At 33.0% G+C, this 16666-nt stretch overlaps 3 protein-coding genes across 3 annotated transcripts in view; 2 read left to right on the top strand and 1 right to left on the bottom strand.

The window, feature by feature from the left end:
* Positions 1 to 16666, bottom strand: part of LOC115959854 (TMV resistance protein N-like) — a 98013-nt gene that overhangs the window by 56628 nt on the left and 24719 nt on the right. The gene's annotated exons all lie outside the window — the stretch shown is intronic.
* LOC115959860 (ethylene-responsive transcription factor ERF022-like) lies at positions 333 to 1572 on the top strand. Its single transcript, XM_031078493.1, has one exon. It carries the CDS (start codon positions 418 to 420, stop codon positions 934 to 936), a length of 519 nt encoding a protein of 172 aa, XP_030934353.1. The 5' UTR covers positions 333 to 417; the 3' UTR covers positions 937 to 1572.
* Positions 5703 to 11579, top strand: LOC115959857 (protein WVD2-like 7). The gene is made up of 10 exons (XM_031078490.1): positions 5703 to 5887; positions 6034 to 6168; positions 7764 to 8387; positions 8954 to 9325; positions 9412 to 9473; positions 9617 to 9712; positions 9831 to 9921; positions 10640 to 10741; positions 10905 to 10954; positions 11147 to 11579. The coding sequence occupies exons 2-10, from the start codon at positions 6076 to 6078 to the stop codon at positions 11169 to 11171; spliced, it is 1515 nt and encodes a 504-aa protein (XP_030934350.1). The 5' UTR covers positions 5703 to 5887; positions 6034 to 6075; the 3' UTR covers positions 11172 to 11579.

Genomic DNA, 16666 nt, shown 5'->3' with positions numbered 1-16666 from the left:
TCTCTAAATAAAGTTATCAATTGTGAGAAAACTTAGTTCTTTTTTTTTTTTTTTTTTTCTTCTAAACTTCCTATATGTGCTTAAAAAAAATAAACAAAACCAAATAAATACAAAATAGGAATAGACATGTGCCATGGTATGACTCCATAATGCAAAACCAAAGGAAACGTGCGCATGCGCCCATTGACAGCATCTTCCCACTTACGTAGCTACTCGGAAACTCCCTTTCAATCTCCAAAAAAAAAAAAAAAAGAGTTTCTTAAATTTCATTCACACTAATAATACTTCACATCCATCTCCTATATTTATATCATGATTGCTTCACACTCTTCTCTACCAAAACCAGTATCTCTCTAGCTAGCTCATTGAAAAACACTCAACAATAGTGTTCTCTCGCAAAAGCTCAAACACATACACATGGAAGAACCAACCAATCCCAACGTTGTTGCACCAACATATAGGGGTGTGAGAAGGCGCAAATGGGGCAAATGGGTGTCTGAAATTCGTGAGCCAGGGAAGAAAACAAGGATATGGTTGGGGAGCTATGAGGCGCCAGAAATGGCCGCCGCGGCCTATGATGTGGCCGCATTGCACCTTAGAGGACGTGGGGCACGCCTGAATTTTCCTGAATTGGTTGATAGCTTGCCGAGGCCTAAGAGCTCGAGAGCTGAGGACGTGCAAATGGCGGCTCAAGAGGCGGCATTGCGGTTTAGAAGGCCTGAGATGGGAAGCTCTGGGGCTAATGTGATGCCGGTCAGGGTGGGACTTTCACCTAGCCAAATTCAAGCCATTAATGAGTCACCTTTGGACTCACCAAAGATGTGGATGGAGTTGACAGGAGCTCTTTTGTTTGAGGAGAATATGGTATTGTATGACAACAATGTTGAGTTCAGTGACTGGGAAGAATTGCAATATGAGTCCATTTGGGACTCGTAAGCATCATACTCATCTCCATTTCTCTCTTACAACAAATGAGAGAGGGAGATTTAAACACAAGTTCTTTTTTATCAGAGAACTGAACAATATATGTCACATAATTTATCGGTAATTACCTAAGACAAAAAGAAGCCTTTAACTATAGTAACTCTTTTAACTTTTTTCCCTTCCTTTTAGAAAGGTTTTACTTCAATACATTTGAGGTCACTCCTCTATAGTTTAGTTTGGTCATTTGAGGCATTCAGTGGAGAATGGTTCAAGTTCAAGTATGTGCAAGTTTTTTCTGGTACAAAGTATCATTGTGGTTGAGTCATGAAGAGACACGTGGGTCGAGTTTTGCATTAAATGAGCAGCTTTTAAGAATTTGGATGGAGGCTAGCTTTATTGAAGCATCAAATTGGGGTTTTGTTTTTTTACTAGCTCTGGCCCTCTCACATAGTAGTCTATTTTTGTTGGGTTTTATTGTACTATTACATTATTACTATATATCTTTTCTGGGGGCTTTTTTCTCTCTCTTCATTTCAGTCCTATGCTACTTGTATGTAGCAACTGTTAAAAACAGTTATGTATTTTGTTTTACTTATGTAAAATAAGTGGTTTATTCATACCAATTAATAAAGCCTATTACATATTGTTCACTTCAATTTTTAGCTTCTTGTAGCAAGTTTTAATATTAATCAGCTCTGACGGAAGAGTTCTAGTACTTTATTTGCATAATTGGCTCTCATCTGCGTATCCAAGTTCAAACAGTAACAACAATCTACACAACTGCCTTAATTTTAAAATAAACAATTAAATAAACCTAAAACAATTTTTGGGTGTACCAAAAAGTTAGAATTAACAAGTTATATAATGATCTTGAAGTCAATTTATTTAACCACAGTGGTTGAACGATTGTGGTCAAAGACAATGAAAAACACTACTAAATTTTGAAATGGGGTTTATTTAGCACGTGTGTTTTTTCGAATTTCATTTATGCATACTTTATTAGATTACTATGGTTGTAACTTGTAAAGTGGAACTCCAATGAAAAAAGAGGAAGAGTGGAATTATTTCTACATTGAATGTGAAAATTCCAACTGCCAAAACCAATACTCAACACTAATGAATGATCAAATCAAGTTTCATATTCTTCTCAAAAAAATAGAAAAAGTCAGGTTTCATATTGTCTGGCTTTCCTGCCTGTCAACCATTTGGGTGTCTAATTACAACATATATAAAGTATTAATTTAAGGCTGCATGTTTTCGAACTGAAGGAGAATTGGTGTGGTTCTCAAAGCAAGCAGCTTCCTAGAATGTATAGAATTGCCAAGCAGCTAAAAAGGTGAATAGTTAATTGTTTCCAACTTAAATTAGGGAGTGGAACAAGTCCAACATTATTCCAACAAGAGAATCTCTGCCAAATAAATAAAAAGATATTTGAAGGGATTTTTATTATTATTTAACTTTCATTTCACCACCAACTAATCACGAATCACGAATCATGATATTTTTTTTAATTTGATAGTTACAATAAGTATTTAGATCTTAAATATTTTGAAAATATAAAAAAATATCAATCAGTTGAACAAAGCTACAAAGCTCTTGACATCATATTCCAAAAATTAATCACATCCTCTATGTATTATGAACAAACGATTAATGAGATTTCATTGTAAAAGTCATTTTAGATTAGGTCTAGATAGCGTCTCATGGCACGTCTGTGTTTTTTTGTGTGAATCCCGTGAAGATTTCGTTGTAAAAGTCATTTTAGGCTGGGTTTGGATAGCATCCCACGGCACGTCTGTGTTTTTTGTGTGGGTCTCATGCACTGTTCACGAGACTCGTAAGTACAGATTTCAGCAAAATCAATTTTAAAACTGGGTCTCACAGTACTATTCACACATTTAAAAATTATTTTGTTACAATGTTTTTAATTTTCAATTTTCAGTAATAAGCGGTATCCAAACAGACTCTTAGTGTCGTGATTGAACCTGGCATTGTTCTCAACTTTGCATATTAAAAAGTTCAAAATGATAAAAAAAATAAATGATATTATTCATTTGTTGGGCATGCTTTTGCACATGCGAGTAATTAAAAATCTCACATAGTGAAAAAACAAGGAACTTGAGGAATTGTATAACATAATTGGGTCAATACTTAAGACTTTAAACCTTTGAGTTAAGAGATTTTCAATGGTAATTTTTCTAGATTGAAGCAAATTCTTCAGTAGAAAGTTTCGATATAATTATTTAAATTTTGAAAATAATAAAAGTAGGGTTGACCTTTATGAAATTTACTCTTTTTCTCTTTTTTTTTTAAGAGTAAAAAATTCGTTACTCCAACTTCATTTGGACTTAGACTCGCCGCCCAAATTTTACTTGGGCCTACCGAACATGGGTTTGAGATGAAAATGTAAAGTCATTGGTCTTGTCACCACCTCCCTTACGCAAAAAGAGTATTAATTAAACAAAGCTTCTCAAAAAGGGTAAACATGGACCTTTCCTCCACCGATATTCACCAATGTGAATTGAAATATTTTATTTATAAGACTATGAACATTTTGACTGGTGTAGCAAGAGCTGTCATCCAAAAACCCTAACAAACCTTTAATGAGGGAGACCAGGTTCTAATCTTGATGAAAATTACTACTCTAATTTTGTGGTTAGTTTAGAGTCCACATAAATGGAAGCAAATTATTACAAGTTATAGATCTTCTTGGTCAACTCATGTACCAAATATTAATACATTCATATAATAATTACAATAGTAATTCAGGGATCGAAAGCCTATGGCCTCTGAGGCTATTTTTACTTTTTACTTTTCAAACAGTAGAAAGTAGAAATTGAAGAAAGTGTTTGCTACTTTAATGTCTAAAGAGTATGTCTAAATTCAATTGGAACTCTGCGAGAGCTTAATCCCTCTTTTAATAATCTATCCACGAACAATACTTCATGGGTGTCATGTGATTGAAATGTGTAGCTCAATTTTACTATCCACGAACAATATATACTCCATGGGTGTCATGTGACTGCAGTTAAATCTAAATAAACAATACCATTAATAGACCAAGTCATATTTTATTTTCCGCATACCCATTTGATCACTAAATATATGTAATATTTTTACTATTTTAGAAATTCTTCTTTTTGCTTTTACTATGTTAAAATGAATGGAAATATATAAAAATAAAAATAAAGAATTTAAGGCTTGTGCTATTAACAAAACGCATGGTGGAATTGTCATGTCAAATATAAATCTCAGTCACTAAACACAGTTAAACAAATTGTGTTTTAATCAAGTTCATTTTTTTTTTTTTTTTTTAATGTATAACACTTGTACATTAAATAAAAAAATGCATCGTGTTTTTTTTGTAAAATACAAAGAAAAAATATATCGAAACCCATAACTCCAAAAAGAATTAATCACATTTTAAATGGAAGAAAATTAAAAGAAAAGAAAAAGAAGAGATGGTTGGAAGTTTGTGTAGCCATGATCTATCAGAAAAGCTTGTCAAAGAGACAAATCTTTGCATGTGCTTATGACCTAATAAAGTACCAACCTTTGATTAAGTTATTCTACTCTTTCACTAGGAGATACTTCGAAAACTCCATGAACTAATAGTATGATGAATTGAGCTTGGGATCTTCGAGTCTTTGCTATCCCCCAATCATTTTCTTGTTGAACAAGCTTAAACTTGTCCATTGATTATTTGATTAACTTATTTCTTTTTCATATATTGTAAAACTATGACTAAATTTTTTACCCCTTCATAAATCTATGAATTTTTGTTATGAATAGATTGTTTATATTATCAATAAACTATAAATAATAATTTGATATCTTGTATAATTCTATTTACAAAACATATACAAGACAATTTCAAACATATATAACTATTTTTTTAGAAAATTTAGAAAATTGTACATATAAAAAATATAATTGCATATGGTTAAATTGAACCTTATACTTATATTCGCAAGCTTGTTCACAAACACATTACTATGTTTGAACTTGTGTCATTTAATAGTCAAGTATAAACTTAGGCTTGAGTATAGCTTGTTTGCAAAACAAACAAACAAAATCAAATTTTTTTTTTCCAAACTGAGCTCAAATTATTCATAAACAAATTGGTTCATTTACAATCTTTTAATTTTAAAAAAACACACACTATCACGTCCAATGTTATAATTTGTTGATGTATACAATTATGAGTAGTGACACTTTTTTCCAATTCTTATTTACATGGATCTACATTTTTTTAATTAATCACTTGCAATCACACAAATCAAGATTATAGAATTAATTAGAAAAAATGAATGTGCTCGTGATATTGTTGTTAAGTGGCTACCATAATGATTCCATCACATGTAGCCTTATGCAAGACCCATCTTGTTAACATAGTCCATCCACGTGGGTACGCACCCACCATTGGACACAAAAACCATAAATAAATAAACAAATAAAGATTCTCATCTAAAGAGAAAAAAAAGCAACCAAATAAACAAAACTTTCTTATTCGGCAGAACCACACCCATATACTCATATTGCAGCCGGGACCCACCAACCGATAGTATCCACACACGTGTCACCACATTCATTAAAACCCCAGATATTACAAACAACCACTGGACCCGACCCTTCATCGTGGACCCACATCTTTCACACAAAATCAACTGTGCAACGTGGCGGCAGTAGGACCCAGATGCAAAAAGAAAGCGGTTGTGAGTAACCGCACCATAGCCACGTCACTTCACTCCCTTAAGAACAAGTTTGGTTGCTCACTCTTTCTTTGTCTCTCCATTTTGCTCACTTTTCAGTTCTCACAAACCAAAACACCACAAACTGGTAACTGTAACCTTCAAAACAAAAACCCCCAAAATAAACAGCCAAACACATCCTTAATACACAATGAGTTTGAAGTAACTAACTTTTCAACTGTTAAAAGACCTTGGAATCTCTATCTGTCACTGTGAGTACTCTTTGCATTTTTTTTTTCCTTTGTAAAATTCATGAAACAGTTGAAGTTTATTGTAGTAAGGTACAATCTAGAAAATATTTTGGTCCCATGTGTTTTTTTTTAGTCTAAATTTTCTTTTGGTGGTTATTATTGGACAGGGGTTTTGTTAGAGTAGTCTGGGTGTAGAGAGTAATTGGGAAATGGCAACTGATATGGATCATCATTATCATCATAGCTATTGTGGCAATGAATGGTCACAAACTGAGGTACCATTAGAGGGCCAACAATCTCAGGTACACTCTAAATTACTCTTTCAATAGCTGTCTTTTTTTTCTCTCTTTTTTTGGTTGTTGGGGAATTATTGATTGAATAAAAGGTAAAGTGATTAAGGTCAAAGATAGAGTTGCTTTTTGTGATGGTGATATAAATATATGAATGCTTGTTGAAGTATTCAATTAAGCTGTCTGTACTATTTGAAGTAGTTTTGGAAAGGCTTAAAATTTGGTCAAATTTGGATTTCATACTATAAAGGTAAACAGCTGCAATTTAATTTGACTGAGGAGCAATGAACATAGTGTCCTGCACCTTCCTCTCACAAAATGGCGGATCCCACATGTGAGAAGGAGGTGTAATACACACGGTGTACCAAATAATTTCTCATGAGTGTGATTTCGTCCATTATTTGGGGGAGTGTCATTTTGTGAAACCTTGAGAAAGGTTCGTGTAGTATACCCATATGACTACCTATAAAGAAATTCTTTATGTGATAGACAAAGTGTTGACATTGTACATTAAAAGGCTATAACATGATCTCTTCTCTGTTTCTGGAAATGGAGACCATTTCAAGGTTCTGATTTTAAATGAAGTTGTACACCTTTAGATTTGTGCTGCATAATTGAAACATGAACTAGATTTTTTTCAAATGGAAAGGATCCTTTTCCTAAAAAGCAGATGTGACTTGGAGTAGCTTTAACAAAAAATAGAAGGATGAAATTATTACCTTTTTAATATTTGAAGAACAAAAACTAAAACTTTCACAAATTTTTTTTGAAGCATTGGTTGGCTTGGTTAAGTTATCTAATATTTCGGAATGTTATTAGCAAGTATATTGTTCTGATGCCAGGATATTCTGTTTTTGGAGAAATTTTAAAGATTGAGAAATGAGTTTTAATAAATGTTTTGTGAAAATAGATTGATTGTATTTTACATGGACATCTAAATATTCTTTAGAGTAATGGTAAGGTTGAAACAAAGTTTATTACAATTTTGTTGCAAATTGCAGTGGCTTTTATGTGGTGGTACAAATTAATTTGTGGAATGTAGGATCGTGTGATGCACGTGGCATGTCAATGTAGCAGCCATGTCTGTTAGTAACTTAGTAATCTATAAGTATATAAAAATGCTACAAGCATAACAAATTTCACTTTCTTGTTGAGGTGGCAGATTATGATTTCTAATATATCATTTTCACACGGGACCCCACTAACATCACTTTTACTGCATACCAATCATGAGCTGCCACCTTAGCAGTTGAGAAATTGGTTGTGGGCTTAGACTTATTGGTAAGGAAAATTTGTAAGAACTATAGCAATTATCTGAGGAAAATGAAAATAAAAATAATTGGAGCATTATATTTGTTGTGATCTAGATATAGTTCAATTGACTTTTGTATTTGACATTTAAACATACACTGATTCTTCTTCTTTTTCCCACTTTTCTTGTTCTCTAGCCTTTTTTGAGTCCAAAGGCTCAAGTTGGGAATTTTGGATGGCCCTAAATCTTGAAATTAAATGTGATAAGATGTTTTTCTTATGCTTTACTGGGTTCTATGTTAACATTTCTGCTGTATGGTTTTGTTATTTTATCTAAATTTTACTTGGGCGTGCAGGTTGTTTCCATCTCTGACATTCTGGATCATGGTTCAATATCTTTTGGAAGATTTGCTGTCGAATCACTTGCATGGGAAAAGCGGTCAGTGTTCTCCCACAACAGACGTCAGGAGGAGCTGGAGAAGTTTAAGGCCCCTGGATTTGTTGCTCAAAAGAAGGCATACTTTGAAGAATATTACAAAAAAGTCAGAGCTATGAAGGCATTACAAGCAGAACAGCAACAGACAACACAGCCTGATTCTTGCCTGGTGGCAATGAGCACCATCACACAAGTGGAAAATGCTGTCAATGCTGACTTCATGAAAGAGGAAAAGAAGCCTATCAATGTCAGTGAAAGACAGGTCTTAGAGAATGATGCAACTAGAGGCATTCTGGATAGTTCAAAAGATGCTACCAAAGAAGAATTAGGTTGCTGTGGTAATGACAATGACAAAGCTAGCCTGACAGATGAAACCAGTGTGTCCTTATCTGCCATTGAACTCCAACATTTTGTAAAAGAGGCTTCCTCCACTTCATCAGTCAGTAAGAGCTCAGAAACTGCCCAGCATGACTGCTCTGTCTCTGACAGAGCCAAGCATGATGCCAACAAGCAAAAGAAACAATCATCGAGTCTAAATGCTAAGGTAAAATGTTGGATTTCTAATTTGTGTCTCATTTCCCCTTAACCGATGATATCAAAATCTGTGAAAAGATTCTCACTTTGCTTGAGGACTATTTACTAATAATCCTTTCAAGTGGATGGTTTGCTGACATAATCTATAGAGCTCAGGATGGCATAACTTATTAACACTGACTTTGGAGGCCAACAATTTTTTTTTTTTTTGGTATTGTAAGGTGGTTCTCATGTTTGCTGATCCATAAAATGAGGGTCTCCTTTTTTTCGGTTCCATTAATTATATAGGAGATTGAAAAGTAAGAAAAAATATTAAAATACTGTAAGAAGAAGATTTTGACAGCCTCATAGTCATGGTGAAACTCTGCCAGAAACAAAATTCTTAGTGTGTTTAGACCTGATTACTAAATAGCTGTTATACTGCTGTATGCATTGTCTTATTAATTGGAACTCTCTTGCTGTATCAAGTTATGGTCCTGTTTATATTTTGATTGCACTCGTGGTTAGTTGCTAAAGTTTGCTAATGTGCAATAGATAGGTGATTTTCTGTTACTCAGTTTTAAGTTGTTCTACCAGGTGACAGTTGCGTCTGCTGAAAACAGAACACATTTGGACTACATAATTACCAAAGGTGCCGTTAAGCTATCTGAGAAGCCGAAAGTGTCTATCAATGATAAAATTGCTGGCAAGAAAGATAACGGTCTTGTTTCAAGCAAAAGAAGTACACCTAAGATTGCAAAAGACATTAGTTCCAACAATGTTTACTCAAATAGACAAAATACGGAAATACGCCCCAATGCCGCTGTTCTGCGCACTTCATTAGTGAGGGCTAGCTCAGTGACATCTTCACCCATTAGTATAGTTGGTCAGGTGAAGGAAATTTCAACTTCCAAAGGGTCAGTAGACAAGTTCCCAACAAAGTTGCCACTCCATGAACGATCCACCCAGGTAGACTATCATGGTTGTATTCATATTGAATTTTAGTTCCTCTGCTGATGGCTTTTCTTGCTGGTTGCGTTCAACTATATATGCAGAGCACTACAAAGAAGGCTTCTGTTACTGGTGGTTTGAGAAAGAAAGCTCTGGATAACAGGAGGTCTGGTTTCACCAATTAGAATGCTTCTCTCTCTCTCTCTCTCTCTCTCTCTCTCTCTCTCTCTCTCAACAACCCCCTTTCCCCCCAAACCCCTCTCCCTCCCCTCACTCCCTCACTAATCTGAATTGTTTGTTCATTTTCAGGAGCTGTGATGGAGTTGGTAGAAAGCCTTTAGAGCCCAGTGGCTGCCAAATTAGAGCCAATGGCAGAGTATCCGAGAACCAAAGACCGAAAATAATGTAATGTGCTATATCCATTTACATTTGTTTTCCTCAGATACTGTCACCACCATTTTTTTTTCTTTTTTCTGATTTTTCTTTGCTTGTGTGATATTCTAATGGTTTGGAAATACAAAAGGTCTATGAACCTTCGTGCTCAGAATAATGTAAATCAAAATTATGGAATTGAAGCTGAGCAAAAGAGTAATGTCAAAGGACTGCAGAAAAAGGTAATTCCTACTGGATATGATTTAGTTAAGCATGCATACATTTGCGTACGACGTTTCTGCATTTTAAAGATGTGATCGTTTTAACTAGGTTCCTCTAGGAAGCTTGGACCATTGGACTTAGAATTATCCTAATCTCAGCGTCCATTAGCTTGAACACATTGAAATGGTCAAAAGATCTGCATACACTAGGAATCTCAGGATCATAAGACTTTGGTTGTAAGGATGCATTTCAAAATTAATTCATGAAGCATCTAGGTTCATGACATCTCTAATGGTTTCTAGGCTACTACCTATTATAGGATCTCCAATTTGGAGAAGATGATTTTAGTTAGAGATTTGGTATTACTGACAGTATGTTACACCTCCATCACCTGGATCACAAATGTGGCCTACCAAGACATCAATACAATGACAATGAAAAGCTGTGCTGGTTCTTGCTAGAATTTTTGGCTTGTTACTTGAAGAGATTTATGGCGCGGACGATGAAATGTAGTTTTATGATTGACGAGGTTCGATCATATTGTTCAATAATACTTGAGTTTAATCGTAAATCTATACCTTAATGCCTAAGACATGACTGATTTATGAAACTATGTTTTTGTTATGTTTAGTTTGAAGAGGCATGCATTCTGGTAATGAACATTCTTCTGTTTGCTATGTATAGAGGAATTTTCAGTGTTGGATGCACAGATCATGCTTGCATTTTGTTTGTGTGCAGGGAGACGAGAAAAGTAATGTTGGGCTTGGAAAAGATTCAAAATATGCATCATCTACCTTGTTCACCATTCACAAGGCTCCAAATCCAAAACCAGTTCCTAAGGTCATATTTCTATTCTTTCTTCAAAGGGTTTGGAAATTACTGCAGAAAATTAGGACATGATTTTATTCCTTATCCATTCTATCTTATGTTATTCTCTTTTATTAATTGGAATAAAAAATCATGAAATTGTGCCATCATATAACAATTTGATCAACATTTCCAGATTGCATTACCAGAATCTGCAGATCTGACCCATGCAAGAAGAGAACCAAGGTACCATATGCTCTATGTTACTCTTCAATTACTATCCCCCTACTAATTCTTAAACATGAAGTATACAGTCGTTTAAATTTGAGCATTTTATGAACAATTGATCATGAGTAAGATTTACCTCGGATTAACATGCCCAAATTCATCTAGGCTTTTATGTTACCCTATTGTGATAGTGACTTGATTGCAATGCAGACTGAAGATGCCAAGTTGGCGGTGAAATTGAAACTCAAGGGGATTCGTGAATTATCATAGCCCAGGAATCTGAGGCTGTCACTTGTCATACTCATCACATTTGCAATCGAAGGTATCTGCACCGGATTTTATGAATTCAGGGAAAGGTTTCAAGCTGGCACGAATTATGGTCTCAAGAAATTGCAAGAAACCAAAAGGAGAACCTTAGAAGGGGTAATTCAAGCATATGAGATACATATTTTGTAGAAGCAGCTACAAAAAAAATGTAACATTTAGGGCTTAAAATATGTGACAGAAATTAATGATTGTATATAAAGTTCATGCTTTTATGGATCATAAGGTTGTCATTAACTTCAGAAGATAGACCGAAAGTATTTCAAATCTTCTAACATTTCAAATTGAATAAAAACATGAGATCTTATGATGCTTATTAGTTGATTTTGTATATATACTCAAAATATATTTGAGAAATATATATACACAAAATATATTAATGCTTATTAGTTGATTTTGTATAATATCTTACAAAATAATATTAAGGTAACGTAAGTATGCATGCATGCAACTAAATTGGAATATAGTAAAAGATATAACTTAACCAAGAGTCATGTAATTTAATGGCATTGTTTAGTCATTTTCATATGGAGAACATGGAATAAAATTAAAGTTATCAATTCCATTCCATTCCAGTGAAAAAATTATGTGCTAATTAATCAATCGGTAAGAATCAACCAAATTCCATCTCAACCTAAATTCCTACCCCATTTTAGTCTATTCCACCCGTTTAGGTCCATTTCACTCAATTTTCGATCAATGTTGATATGGGCCAATATGTGAACAAAATATTGACATTTTATGGGTACTTTTTATTAAATTTGAAATTTGAAATTTGATTTGATATTGTATATTGTCGTGAAAATTTTGAGAAATTAATTTGATTCTTCTTAATTTTTCTTGATTTGATCTTTGAAATTTAGTCCTATTAGACTCAACTATTGATTCATCCTAAATTAATGGACTCCTTGTTATCTTGTTATGTAACGAAATATTTTAAATTATCTTTTCATGTAATGGTGATGTTAAAAAACATGTGAATAATTGGTTTTGATTTGATAGTTTGATATGATATAATTATGCGATATATATATAAATATATATATATATATATAATAGTATACTCATGATTGTCATATAAACTCTTTTGTGATATTTCACTTTTGGGAAAGAGGTATCAAAATCAAATCTTTTTTTTCCATTGCGAGAGGAAACAATCCTAGAAAATATATAAAAGTATATATATATATATATATATATATATATTTAGAGGAATAAAAGTATGTTTACTTGAACAATTTGCTTTATAATACAAAATAAAACTTCCATCTCTTAGCAAAAACATTTAATAGAATGAAAAATCCAATTGTACAATCAGCAAGACGAAATGAACAGTTAAAGTCTTTTAATTAGCATGTTTAAGAGAAGTTTGAATGTTTTTTAGCAGTAGAATTTAAAACTTAATCATCGAGTCCCACTGCTAATTAACTCTTCTCTAGATTTTATCTAGTAATTACTCAACCTGTATGAGAATGAAAATTACATGAGCTAAGAGTTGGTAGAGTGCTCATAGACCTTGATTTTGTTTTGTCTTGCCAAAGAATATAAGGACCCAAAACCCTACATAATCCTTAATTATATACCTATTTAATTTTTCTCAGACAAAAGAATATATCTATATCAAGATATATATATATATATATATATATATATATATATATATGATCTTATTACGTTAGAATCCAAATCACAATGATCTTTATAATAGGTAATTTTTATGCCACTTTTCCACGCAATATAGGACTTGACCTTACGTAGATCAAATATTGCAAATATATACATATATATATATATATATATATATATATATATATATATATATATTTTCACCTTGTTAAAACTTAGGAATCTCGATCTACATGAAAACAAATGGTGTGTCTTTTTTTGGGCAGTATGGTGAATGACACAACGAAGATACTTTACCGTGCACATTGTACCGCATTTCAATGTTAGAATTAGATTATAAGTATAATTCATGTATCAAAAAGATTATAAGTATAATTCTATTGAATCAATTCTAAATCAAAATTCCAAAGTCAGTGGTCTTCTTCAGTTTCTTCTTCTTCAACAAAGAGAAGTTGACTTTATATATATATATATATATATATATATATATATATATATATATATATATATATTCCGAATATTTTATTGACTTGAATGTATTTGTTACTGTATTGTATACACTGTACAGTATACTCACGATTTTCCTAAACATTTTTTCAAAATTTTTTTTGGAAAGGGGATTAAAATCAAAATCTTTTCTTCATGAGAGGAAACAATCCCAGAAAATAATAAACTAATATTTTCTTGAACATTGTGCTTTATAATTCAAAATAAAACTTAAGCAAATTAACATTTAATTTGCTTGATATGTTAGAATCCAAATTACAATAAACTTGTAAGATCACATGGTGATTTATGCCAATTTTTCACACAATATAAGAATCGACCTTACTAGGTCAAATATTACAAATATTTTTTCAAAATATTTGCATGATCATATTATTTGTCAAAACGTAGGAATAATGATACGGTGAAGATATTTTACCATGGACATTATCGCATTACCGCATTACAAATGTGAGAATAAGATTATAAATATAATTCTCATGAATCCATTCCTAATCACGTACAATTCCAAAGCCAAAATCCATTTCATTGTTGGTCTTTCCTTCTTATTCTTCTTCTTCAACCAAGAGAGACCAAAAATCTTCTTCATTCCTTTGTTTGAGAGAGTGAGGAGAAATGGGGAAATCAATGCTTCTCCGAGTGTATTATGCAGCCCTTCTATTCCTATTGACAGAAGTGTCAAGGTGGAGAAAAGCCTCTAAGTGGTAAATAATTCTACTTAATCTTCCTACTTGTTTTTTTATTCATAAAACTTGACTACTATGATTCAAAATCTTAAACATGCATTTTAATATTTTATAACCTTTTATCCATTAAAAAAAAAAAAAATTCAATCTTAAACATGAATGGAATATGCTACTCTTATACATTCTTTCTACTTTTATGAAAACGGGAGGGAAGAGACTAGTTGTAGTAACCCTCGTACCCATTGTATTGAGGATCCAATATAGAAAGTGGAGCCTTAATGAGTTCACAAAGGTTTCCCAAATTTTAATTTTATAAGCCCCATCAATATTTTTTGGCCTACTATTTGTGCCTTTTTTTTATACAGCATTACATTTTTATTTTTTTTATAATCTTTTTGTCCATTCATTTCCTTCTCTTACTTGTCTTAAAAATAACACACTAATTATGCTTTTGTTGTAGCAAGCGTGCCATAGAGGAGGCTCAACTTCGTCTTGCTATTTTGAAGAGAAGGATGAATTCAATTATACGACAGTCTCGTGCTGATATTGCTCAGCTCCTACAGCTTGGCCAGCAAGAAAATGCCTTATCTAGGGTATGATTTCTTCTCATTTACGTACAGTGACATTAATCACCAAGTTTTTGTTATTGGAATTATATGGTTGAAATTCTTTTCAAAATTAATTTCTTTATTAAAATTATGGTCCTTGCACAAACTCAAGATCTATAAGAGATGTTCATTCAACCTACCAAAATTATGAGACTGATCTAATCCAATCCAAAGTAACTTGACACCTTGTTGGTTTTCATGGGTTGGGTTGGGTTGTGATTTTATTTTGAACATCAGGTTGGATCAGGGTTTAGGCTATTAGTTTTTCTAACCTATTCGTTCCACAATATGTATATTAGTTTATATTATTGTTCTTATTATAATTTTTAGTATGACTTATTTTGATATTTTGAGAATTGTTTATTTAAAATTTTAGAATATAATTTAGACATGTTAATTTTTTTTTTAAAGCTTATCTATTTTATGAAAATCCAAATTTTTATAAGTCATTAAACATATAAATATAATCCACCTACTCAACCTGACCAGTGTGGGTTGGGATGGTTTGGTTTCTACTCATATAATGAGTTGGAAAATTTTCAACCCTACAAAGTTAATTAGATTGGGTTGAAAAAATCTTTCAACTCGACCCATGCACACCTCTAAAATTTCTTCAATTTATAGTTTATTAATAATTATGAATTTCAAAAGCTAATCAGGGACAAAATTACCATTTAAGTATACTCTAAAATATTTCTACGTAGGTCAAGACTATTTTCTTAGGAGGTTCGGGCTCATGAATGCCTTTTTTGACCTTTTAAAATTATATTTAGGTCAAGAAAGTCTTCAATGATCAGAAAATATTGGCAGCATATGATGAAATAAATGATTGCTGTGAATGCGTCCTCACCAATTTCTCCCATATTTGCCAACAGAGGTACATATCTTGGACTCTAAACTTTATTAAATTTCAAAAGGTTTGATTACATGTGAACGACATTGATTAGTTAGTTGAGTATTCATAGTTTCATAAACAATAATAAAATGTTGCTCTAAGTCCTAGTTGATATTTGCAGTGACATACGATCCTTGCCCATTGATGTTTGCCAAGCTTTGGCAAATTTGATATTTGCTGCGTCCAGGCTTGGTGAATTGCCAGAGCTACGTTTGTTCAGTCATTATTTCAAAGGGCGCTATGGTCGTAAATTTGAGACTGTCAATGTCCAATTAGGACATGGACATTTTGTGTCATTCCAAATGAGGCAGAATCTATGCAAATATGTGGTACCTATTGATCAGATTGTCACATTGATGAGTGAAATAGCTGAAGAACACACATTTCATCCAAGCACTACTACTCCTTTAGCTAACAAAAGTGACATTCAATCATGCCCTTTCTCTTGGGATAGTGAGAGAAAGAAGACTCCTAGCGTGGTCAAAAATCATCACCATTCATTTCATACTTCAAATCATGAAGAGCTAAAGGACAGCCCAGCTCGCTTGAGTCATGTCCATCCAAAGCTTCCCAACTACGAAGATGTGGTGGCCAAAATGAGGGCTATAAAGGAAGAGCATAGGCGATGTGCTATGTCTGCAACACACGTGGAAGAGGGAACAAGAGATGCAACTGAAGTTGGACTCTAGAAGTGGCCGAAGATAAAGCAGAGCAGCTGAAGATAAATGCCTCAAGTGTCGTATTTGAATTAATTGATAGTTTCGTATTTGAATTAGGATGTTGTCATTAGTTGTTGTTATCAATAAACTTCCTGGAGATAGGACTCATCCTATTATCTTGGATAGACTTAGCTATTAGGTTGGTTGTTATCTTTTTAATTGTGGTTATCCCTTTATTTGAGTTGGTCTTGGTTGATGTATTTAAACTAAGAGTTATGGAATAAGAGGCAAGCTAATAATATTTACAGAATTCCTTTCTTTTCTCTTTGTTCTTGGAGGGTTGTCGCCTGGAATACGACTAGTTATTTCTATTCATTCAACCGGGTCATAGCACGATGTAATGATAGTTTCTCGAATTGTTGAAT

Source organism: Quercus lobata, chromosome 9 (assembly GCF_001633185.2).
Source record: "Quercus lobata isolate SW786 chromosome 9, ValleyOak3.0 Primary Assembly, whole genome shotgun sequence".
Lineage (NCBI taxonomy): Eukaryota > Viridiplantae > Streptophyta > Magnoliopsida > Fagales > Fagaceae > Quercus > Quercus lobata.
The sequence above is the reverse complement of the archived record's forward strand: the minus strand, read 5'-3'. Positions and strand labels throughout refer to the sequence as shown.